General features: G+C 38.9%; 2 protein-coding genes across 4 annotated transcripts in view; one reads left to right on the top strand and one right to left on the bottom strand.

Annotated features, from left to right (window-relative positions):
* Positions 1-145: 145 nt before the first annotated feature.
* On the bottom strand, positions 146-3,647 carry LOC108754717 (mediator of RNA polymerase II transcription subunit 7). The gene is made up of 4 exons (XM_018497231.1): positions 3,318-3,647; positions 2,274-2,426; positions 1,965-2,166; positions 146-562 (listed from the first exon to the last, which is right to left on the bottom strand). Exons 1-3 carry the CDS (start codon positions 3,645-3,647, stop codon positions 1,966-1,968), a joined length of 684 nt encoding a protein of 227 aa, XP_018352733.1. The 3' UTR covers positions 146-562; position 1,965.
* Positions 3,645-10,361, top strand: part of LOC108754713 (tyrosine-protein kinase Btk29A) — a 27,102-nt gene continuing 20,385 nt past the window's right edge. The window contains exons 1-4 of one of the 3 annotated variants that reach the window (XM_018497226.1): positions 3,645-4,216; positions 5,033-5,215; positions 7,300-7,546; positions 8,160-8,486. In XM_018497226.1, coding sequence (XP_018352728.1) covers positions 5,048-5,215; positions 7,300-7,546; positions 8,160-8,486 — 742 coding nt within the window. In that variant the 5' untranslated portion in view covers positions 3,645-4,216; positions 5,033-5,047. Of the gene's footprint in view, positions 4,217-4,319; positions 4,801-4,862; positions 4,881-5,032; positions 5,216-7,299; positions 7,547-8,159; positions 8,487-10,361 lie in introns of those variants that run through there. The other 2 variants (XM_018497225.1, XM_018497224.1) reach the window with 2 other exon arrangements.

Below are 10,361 nucleotides of genomic sequence, written 5' to 3'. Positions count from 1 at the left end.
TATATAAAATTTGAGATTCTTCTGTTTTAATTTGCAAAAATATGTAAAAAGTTAACAAATACACATATCGCGCTTCTTCGAATTTCTAAAATATCTTATTTAAAATTATATAATCTTTAAATATATTTTTAACATAAAATATATATTCGATTGTGGGAAGAATGGTTCATAATTTTGTGTTTTTTCGATAAATAAGATGAAGAGCAATGAAGAAGCAATTATTATATTGTTTTTCTTTTGCAGGAAGCATATATTAACGAAAGACTTGGAAATTGGGAGGACTGCACCTCGGCGTATATAAATATTTTATGTATATATACACACTTTTTTCCATTACAGAAATCTTTCAGAAATGCATGCAGAAGCAGAGGCTACTTGGAGAAACTAATTAATATTTTTCTTCCAGGAGTTGCGGTGGATATATGTTTATTATTATATGTATATATAAAATATATCTCCTTCTCTCTCATGTGATTGCTGTTTGTGAGGTGAGTTTAAAAGGTATTGTTCCATCTCTTTCCTTTCCTTTTATCCATCACTATCATGTAGAAAAACATATTATCTATACAAAATTTGTGAATGTGTTTTTGATTATTTCAATAAATAACATTATTTAATACTATGTGCTGTTCTTTTACCCAATAAATACAAGAAGTGAGAAAATGATAAAAAGAAAGTAATCGATTTAATAAGATGAATTAATTGATTCCAAGACCAGACAAGTAAATTACATTTAATAAACAATAACAATAAAATTGACATTGAAAAAACAAGCAAAAACAAAGATGTAGCAAGCACAATAATATATTTCGAATTTACATAATCCATTTACGTTTCGACTTTACGGATTCTTTTTTTAAATATACCTGGAAACAAGTCCAACTTATGTGTTACTACAGAGAATAAAGCGCATATACATTAAAAAAAGCCAGAGAATAATGTAACAAAGAGTCAAATCAGTCGAGATAAAATTTTCCATAATTGACAAAAAATAAAATACTTTTTAATACAATATTAACGGTTTTTGTAAGTTTTTCCTACAGTTTTTATTCATTTGTTGCATTCCATATTTCATTATTATTTGATTTGTTTAGATTTAAATGACTTCTTGACTTAAATGGTATTTGGACATCTAACTGATTATCGCCAGAAAAAGATAAATCTAGTATTACAAAATTTTATTTTTTTACGACTAAATTTAAAAAATTTTTTTTCATTGTTAAGAAGGATTAAAGCATTGATCACAAGACCACCGTATTTATTGAGAATTATGGAAGATTCTGTCTCGACTGATTTGGCCTTTTGTTATATTATTTTACAGGAGTTTTTGTGTGTGTGTGTGTGTGTGTGTGTGTGTGTGTGTGTGTGTGTGTGTGTGGCGATAATTTATTCTCTGTAGTAACATATACGTTGGATTTGTTTCTTTCGAAGAGAGGTAGATTTTAAAAAAGATTGTAAAGTCGAAACGTAAATCGATTATGTAAATTCGAAATATATTATTATTCTGTATTTTCTACATCCTTATTTTTGCTCGTTTGGTTATTTTGTCAAATCAGGGCATTTGTATGTGTTAATTGCATTTGTACAATCACATGTAATCTCAGTCTTGTTAAATTTAAAATACACGCGAGTGATATATCTGTTATCGAGTTATACATACATAAAATTTTGTCAAACTTTTGTATTATTAAAGTATAAAAAAAATTAAGTGTAAGCAACTTTTAAAATAAAATCCTTCTATTTCGAGAGTAGTCTTTGTAGATGAATATGTAAGCACAATATATAAAATATGTTTTAGACACTACATTACCAGCAGGCCTTTATCTAAAGAACATATTGTCATTTTATTAAATAACTAATAACATTTTCAAAAGCACATCATACTACTGTTGTGTATTATGTACAGTTATTTCAGAATATTCCTTGGTATATTAATCTGCACATTGGAGAATAAAGAGTGATACCTCAAAACATTCCATTCGAGGAAAGCATATCGTCTATCACTTTGCACATAATACGATCACTTGAACTACAAGGATCCTGCGTTTGTTGTTCGAAGCCTAAATTGTCTACGGATTCCATAGCATCTGTGTTTATCGCAAGCTTGGAGTCCAATTCCGATGTATCGGGAAGCATCTGTAACGCATGCTGCAATATTTCTTGAACCTGGAACAATTTTTAACATTTTTAGCTACAATCGTGAAAATTATACGTGAACATTACTATAAAGGTTGAAAAGAAAATCCAATGTGAATAAGAGTCGAGATATATACCTTTTCGAGATGTTTCTGGAAACGCAGCGCTGTTTCATGACGTTGTCTACGTTGTAGTTCCATCATAACTCGCAACGTTTCCCTAGCTTGATGCGGTCGAAATTCATTTAGCAGATGATGAATGTGAATGAATAATAGACTGAGATCTTCAACCTGTAAAAACGTCAGCTGTTCCATCACAGAATATAAAGGCCATAGAACATAGGAAAACGTAGAAAGCAGCAAAACTAAAGCTGTAAGCAAATCAATTGATTACAGTAGGGAATAAGAAGAACGTAAGGCAATAAGAAGTAGTAACAAATAAAAAATGTTTAAGCCTTAAGGCTATGGCATATGAAAAAAAAAACATGTAGTAAGCAAATAAACATTTTGGATTTGCTTTTGTTTATGTTACTGCTTCCACTATAATCAATAGATGTTGCTTACATATTGCTCTTACATTTTAAGACGCGATACTAGTGTCTTTAGACTTAATATTTAAATAAAGATTATAAAAAAGACAAATTATAAAAAAGTAAGAACTTTGAATACAAAACGCAGTAAAAAATTTTTATTCAGATATATATTTTCTTTGAACATTTGACGCTATATTATTAATTGCTCTAGAAATCAATTTTTGCATTCATCAAAAGATTTCTGTCTAAAAATACTTAGCTGTAAATAATCAGAATACAGTACAAAGCCTGTTTCCATCAATGACAGTTTCATTTCAGTTCAACTCTTCATTTTTTTTTCTAGTTTTCTAGTAAGAATTAGAAAAAGATGGAGAATCAGTAGAACAAAGATAAAATTTAATCCGACATTGATAGAAACTAACACAAGTGGTAGTCATGGATATACTTAGATTCAGTTTCGTTGATCAACTCATTAAATACTAAATCAACACAAGAATGTTTCCGCTATTAAAGATAACGTCGAAATAACAGAAATATTAAACAGTTTAAAAATAAATAAATTTTACAAAGTAAAAAAAAAGAAGCTATTTTTTCATCTCTATATCTAAATGAAAACAGAGGTTTTTTTTTTTAATTAGAAATAGCCTACTTTCTCCGCGCGTCTTGGACTATCGGGGCACTGGACAAGAAGGTCTATCAGATCGAGGAAATTGACGAGCAATGAGTGATTGAGCTTCTTCAACTCGCGCCGACGATCAAAGTGTTGCGGGTACAACCTCTTGATGCCCTGGGCCTCGAGCGGCCTAATGATGGTGTCATCGGCGTTGAACATGTTGCTGAACATGGAGTAGGTGTCATGGATCGGCGGCGGCGGTCGCGGAGCTCGTCCACGCCGTACATTCTCATCCGTGTAGAGATTGATGTATTGGACGGGCGGCAGCGGCAGAGAGCTGACCTGTATCGCTTCGGCAGCCGCCATTCTCGATTCACCTCTATTCACACCTTGATACCAGCGGATGAGGTCGACGAGCGGAAAGACAGGTTACCTGAGAATCCTTTCTCAATTTCCTTGAGCGGAGATCGCCGCTCCTGTACTATCCTGTAGTCGCTTGTAATATCATGTAAATCGTATTACGCCTGCCAAGATCTTCCACAGCGTCAAAGCGAAACACAGAGTCAAACAAGGCGCTCTCGATTCTAGTTGCGTCACTTCAGTCGACAGTCACTTGTTTGACAGTTCTGGTCGGTCATTTTGCGTGGTGCTACTGACTGTGGCCTAGTACTGCACTGTACTGCACTGTATTGCACCGTACTGCACTACTGGCGCTACTGGGTGCTACGCGGGTCGACAAGTGTTTGGTGTCGTCTCGTCTCGTCTCGTCTCGTTTCGCGTCGATTTTCCTCGCAAGGATGCAAGATCCATTCTTCTCTCTCCGATATTCATTGATATTCACGGGACGCTCTCCCTCGCAAGTCTCAAGCCCATGTTGAAACTGGCGTCGACCCGGTCGGTCGTGTTGACACTGTTGACTGGCGTTGACCAGCGTGGTAAGACATTTCCTGACTACCTATCTCGCCTGCGCCGGCTGGCCAATGCCGCCAATTCCCATTTCCCATCCCCGACCCCGGACCCCCTGAACCCGACGTCGGACGTCGCCGCTGGCCGCGCCGCGCCGCGACTGCCGCGAGACGTCTGCGTTTTGACAGATTGTGTGCGTTCCACGTGAACTCTTTGTTTGGACGCCGGGAATGCCGGAATGATCGCGAGGTGGTAGTCGCACCGGCCAGGCGGCCAGGCCACACGTTCGTCGCATAGTAAGAGGCGCGATCCGGAGAATTCGAATTCAATCGTGCTCGAGCGCGATAAGTACCGCTTTTGGGAGCGTCCGTGTCGTTCAAGCTGTCGTTCAGGTCGTTCTCTCGACTGCGCCTCGTGAGTCTCGTTGAGTCTCTTCGCCTCCGCCTGGATCCTGGATTCTGGATCCCGTAGCCCGTAGCCCGTTCTCGACGATGCCTAATGATCGTTGGTTATAATCGCCACCAGACACCAGACCAGACACGTGAGCGCCTCTGAGCGCCGCATCACTCCTTCGCATTCGTATGGGGGCGGGGGTTATGGGACGAGGAAAAAGGTGCTATATTTAGATATTTCTTTCGCCTCCTTTACTTATCTCAAATAGACCGGATAAGCCGGATGGGAGAGACCGCGAATGTAATTTTTTTTTTTTTTGTTTCGTGTCTAATTAGGATATGTTGTGCAACAAGTATCAATTGTAGCCCCTCGTGCGGTGGAATTATCGACGCCCCTCGACGATGGGGCTCCATTCTCATGCAGGAAAATGATACTTTCATTATTGTTGCTAGGGAGGCCCTCCTGTGATGGCAGGGAAAGATGGGAAGCTAGAGTCAAAAGGTGGAGACGTTATTCGGCAGGGATTCATGATAAAACGTTCGCAGAACAAGAAGCGCTTTACCCCGGTCAATTACAAGCAACGATGGTTTATCTTGACCAAACATTATCTCATCTACTACGACGGAGATGGTGAGGTAAGTAATTTGTGATATATCAAAATGTTTTACTTTCTGTTACGGTCATATTCAACCGCGCGTGGCCGCGCTAGAAATTGTATTTTCGATTCTATTTTATTTGTGCAAACAAAATAAACATTATATCTACAGTCTGCAAGATTTCCCCTATTTCTCAAAGTTGCTCATTTATGCTAATTTGTGTTAACAATATGTGCATCTATCGAGCACGACAGTTGGAAGATGTTTTAATTAAGTCCATTAATTTTGTCAGTGACTTTAATAACATTTTACTAAAAAGAATTTATAAATTGTTGTACAAACATTCATTGAGTTTAAAAATTCGATTACAATATTGCATCGCTACGTCCACGATGGATGAGCACGCACCATTCCAGGAAGCATCAGAAACATTACTCATCTTCTTTTTTACAGTTGCAAAAAATTCCCACACGTAGAAAATTATAATAATGTTTTTATTACAGAAACTTAAATTTCCCAAAAAGTTGAATTACAAACTTAATAATTTTGTGATCAATACATAATCATAACTTTAATTAGCTATTCAGCTAGTAGGTAATTATTCGGTAACAATTCGGCGATTGGAACACGCTCGACTTTTTGTTTTTATCCAAGAGACAATTAGACAAGAACTCATTCATGCGTCGTCTACAGTCTACAATACACAGTAAGGAGTAAGAAGTAAGAGTAAGAAATTGACCAATCACAGTCGGCTATTCTCACACTCGGCTGTGATTGGTCAATTTCTTACTCCTTACTGTGTATTGTAGACTGTAGACGACGCATTAGAGGTTGAGCAGGTTGAGCTGTTTGAACGACGAGCAGGGTGGAGGTGATCGGCTCGGTAACCGCGTGCGATCGTGACTAGCACTAATAGCTATCTCCGTCTCCGTCTCCGTCTCCGCGAATTGAGCGAGGTAGTAGGGATGGTGATGATTCCAGTAGGAGATGGCGGATAACATGCACCTATACCGTATACCTACGAAATTAGTGGCGCAGGCGCTCCGAATTTTCCATCCTATCCCTCCTCCCGCTTCTTCGTCGTTGATGCTGCTCAGTCAGTGGCCGTCGTTCGAGGTCGGTCTCCGACGACGCACGATCCTTAGATTGCGTTTGGTATCGTTCCACACAAATTGACGATTCCTCGGACGAGTCTATAACGCTTTAATCTCTGATATATATCTTTCTCTCCCTCTTTCTCTCTCGTACGATGAACAAAATAGAGAGACACACGCGGACGTAATTCAACCGTTCTGGTGGTGAATCTTGTCCTATCTGATTCGCGAGTAGGGTTCCACAGTATATACCTGTCGGAACCCTTCACGGACACTCCTTGTAGAGACACCAATTGTGATCAGCTGTGATCTCAATTATCTTTTCACATCGCTCCGAGAGAATCGCCTCTTACGCATCGTCCGTCATACCGATCTCGGACGTTGTGGCCAACGTCATACGATCTTGGCGTAGTGATCCACGTGCGGATCCTACCGACTTGATTGGTGATCCTGTTCACCACGTCACGAGCTCTACCATACAACGTGGAGGTAAAGAGCCGAATTCGGATACCTTTCGTTCCGTTTTCGTTCGTTTTTATTTAATTGATTAGCTTGTCCGTCGTCGGGTGGACAATTCATGTTGCATGAACCCCTATGAATTCCGCTAGAAATGTTTCCGGGGAAAGTCGCTGGATGCCGTTTGCAAATTACTTTTTCGCGTTTAAAATATAGATGTATCATATCAATATTCCAACGATAGACCCACTACGTATTATGCTACGAATATCTTATTACAATTTAATTTAATTTGTCAGTAAAAATCAACGTCCGTGTGTTAAATACATCCCTCGTCAACCAGTATCTCCAATTGGATGTGTCAATCCGACACATCCAAGATTTTTAATTCTGATAATACTGTCGTTATGCAATTTATATCGTCCTTGACCTTCTCTCTCCCTCCCTCCCTCCCCCCCTTTCCCTCCCTTCCTCTATCCGAGGAGCTCTGGTGTCAAAGTTGTTGGTGTCAGCGCCAACCGATTTGATTTTGAATCGACTGTTAATGCTAATCAGATTGAGAAATTGTTGCAGCGCCGCAAGGAACGCGGACGGATCGCCGTGGAGAGTGTCCACGTGGTGGAGACGGCCAGCCTCGGGAATGGTGGAGGTGCTGTCAGTGATGCGGCAGGCGGCGGCGACGCTGCCGGCGGAGGCGGCGGAATACCATCCGGACTGCCTTTCCAGGTGGGATATCGGGAAGCTGGTCAAGAGTACACACTCTACCTCCTTGCCGCTCGCGAACAGGATCGCGCCGAATGGATACGCGCTATACGCGCTGGTAAGTCTCCCTCTTCCTCCACGTCTTTCTTTCCCTACCGTAACTAGAGTGACGGTAGAATGAGTCTTTCGGTGCCCAATTTTTATTGCAAATAAAAGGAAAAGTATTAAAAGAAATTATTGGTATATTTAAAATGCAAAAAATATGTATGTTTGTAGATGACGACTTTTGTCGCTGAAAACGAATCTGTAAATACAATTGCTTATTGCTCTATTACATCAGGTTTTTGATACTAAAGATGCCAAAAACAACATTTTTAGATTTTTTTTTTACCTGAAATATCTGATAAATGTAATAGAACAATTTACAGATTGGTTTTTAGTGACAAAAAATCTATAAGAATTATTTGGTTTTGTTCGTGATTTAAAAACCTGTGTCGGATAGTATAATCTACAAGTCTATTACTCTAAATTCATCGTTGATGTACAGATATGCATGATTAAAATTTTTGTAAAATATTACGAATTGTGCAGTAAAATTGCAGTAAAATTCGGACCGACCACGCCTATTAAATCAATTCCGAGAGTAAAATTCGAAGTCATACCATAATTTGTAATTTAAAGCGCAATACGTTATGCTTAAAAACAATTTGCGAACGACTACTTATTTGTAGTGTGCAGTGAGAATTCGGGCTTGAGCGGGCGTTATCACGCGGGCCTATGGAGCGGAAAACGTTGGTCCTGCTGCCGTTTATCAACACGCTCCGCCGAAGGCTGCGACACTTGCAGCTCCTGGTCTTCGAAGCCAACTACGAACGCTACAAATCCGTCCTCGACGACAATGTCAGCCTCGACAACATCGACAACGTCCGTGCCCGGCAGCACTAATACCATTAACAATATCATTTCAACGACCAGCATCACGTCCGATCATCGTCCACAATCCAACGCTGAAGCGAATAACAATCCGATCGTCCAATCCCAGACCCGCTCAACAATCGGTTCGTATTTTACATTTATTACATTTTTACACGCCTTTATCCTCGTCTTTGGTAAAACCGTAATTGGCGAAATCGACGTGCTTCTCTCGTTTCAAGAGAGTCTTGGGTCTAATGTCATTTAACAATGGATTATTCGTCGGATTAAATTGTGGGATAAAAAAAATCGATCCGGAAAAACTTCATTCATTTACTTTGTTCATTTACTTGCATCAGACTTTTTTTATGCCGATACGTCGTTCAGTTTTGTTACGATACGCTTGCCAAAATCTGCCAATTTGGCGATACGTAAATTTTATGCAATCATCGAACGAGCTAATTACGACTTAATTGGATATATAAATTGCTGGCGATGTATATATGAAGCCTCGGGTTATTGCGAAAGAAATATTTTATCCGAGCGCGTATTGAAATAACGCATAAAGCGAACGGGTGGTGCATGTAAACAGCAATATGTAATTAACTGTTAGCAGCTTTAAATATTTAATATGCGTAATAACGAGGTCTATCTTGTTTCAAGATTGACCTTGTTTATTGGCATGCTGTAAACTTGTTCTATTGTAATTGAGCGAGAATTATCCACATTGTAGATTAAGCAACGGATTCCTCTATGAATTAAAAAAATCTTATTTCCCTCGTACGCGCGCGCGCGCTAGTACGAGTGACTAGTACGTATAAGGATAATAGAAAAGAATTGTTTCCAAGTGAGTGATTTTCTGAATTTCTTATATCTTCAAGCCTAACGGCTTGGAACGGCTCATATGTATGACTTGAAAAAGCTTATACATTTCTAAAGGCGGAAAACCCTAAGCACCCTCTAAGAGGAAATACAGCATAAATTTTTGCATCGCTCTCATGAAATTTTTATTTTTTAACGAAAGAAGATAAGAGACTGCAATTTTATAATAACTACGAAGAATAATGTCGTTGAATAAAGAAATTTATTCTTACACATTTCGAATGATTTTGTCTGAAAAAATAAGCACGATTGATAGGTTGACGTGATGTGCACTCATGTAAGTATATTATGTAGGTATGTATATGTGCGCGTTTTTCTTTATGGAGCTTTTGTTGTGTCGATCTCTCTTCGAGGATTAGACGAGAAAACAATGAAACGGAGTTTTGTTGTAAACAGAGCAATATTCGAACCGTCGCGACGTTAGAGCCGAAAACTTTTCTCTTAGACAGCGTGACATTTTTCTGTACCGTTGAAACATCCTGACTTTTCGCGAAACCGAATCACATCGCCGTGAAATTGTCTCGGTCAAGTGTCCATTCTTTCCCAATAATTCAGCGAACGTTCTAGTTTCTTTATCACTCGAGGCAAGACAGTCCTCCGATTTTTTTGCTAATAATGATATCGCGTATCGTTAATTGAAATTTCGCATCATCGCGATTTCGCGTAATGAACGGATTTCCATCAGACGGAAAATGAAATACGAGACGGGAGAAAGAAATCTTCCAAACCCTCCTTCCCCAACGTGGATTAATCTGATTATAAAGCTCATTACTCAGATCCAGGACACTTGAAGAAATAGAGTTGTCATCGATGCGATGAAATATATATATGGTCGGTCTCAGAGAAAGAGAGAGAACCGAAAAATACGTTAGAGCACACTGCACGAGTGTCGTACTTTACGTACATAACTCTTATTCGCAAATATCCAAAAGCATGACATTTTGCCCTGCAGGAGCAAGTGACGTAGATGACAGTTTGTTACGAAGGAAAACTTATTATTAGATAGCCTTTCATTAAAGATCGATACGTGAGCGATCGCATAAAATACAGCTGCCTACATACTTGTATGTCTCTGTCATACGAATTGTCTGTGTATATATTATAATTCGCGAATATTAACGAGTTTCGTGTTATCAGAC

The sequence above is a fragment of the Trachymyrmex septentrionalis genome, unplaced genomic scaffold (assembly GCF_001594115.1).
Source record: "Trachymyrmex septentrionalis isolate Tsep2-gDNA-1 unplaced genomic scaffold, Tsep1.0 scaffold80, whole genome shotgun sequence".
NCBI lineage: Eukaryota > Metazoa > Arthropoda > Insecta > Hymenoptera > Formicidae > Trachymyrmex > Trachymyrmex septentrionalis.
This window is presented reverse-complemented; position numbering and strand designations above follow the sequence as displayed.

What these genes read in the sequence shown, in the direction of transcription:
- LOC108754717 (XM_018497231.1), bottom strand. Translation starts at nt 3,647, where the DNA reads ATGGCGGCTGCCGAAGCGATACAGGTCAGCTCTCTGCCGCTGCCGCCC. An exon ending in GTCCAAGACGCGCGGAGAAA is followed by an intron (nt 2,427 to 3,317) that starts GTAGGCTATTTC and finishes ACGTTTTTACAG; the next exon opens with GTTGAAGATCTCAGTCTATT. An exon ending in TCCAGAAACATCTCGAAAAG is followed by an intron (nt 2,167 to 2,273) that starts GTATATATCTCG and finishes AAATTGTTCCAG; the next exon opens with GTTCAAGAAATATTGCAGCA.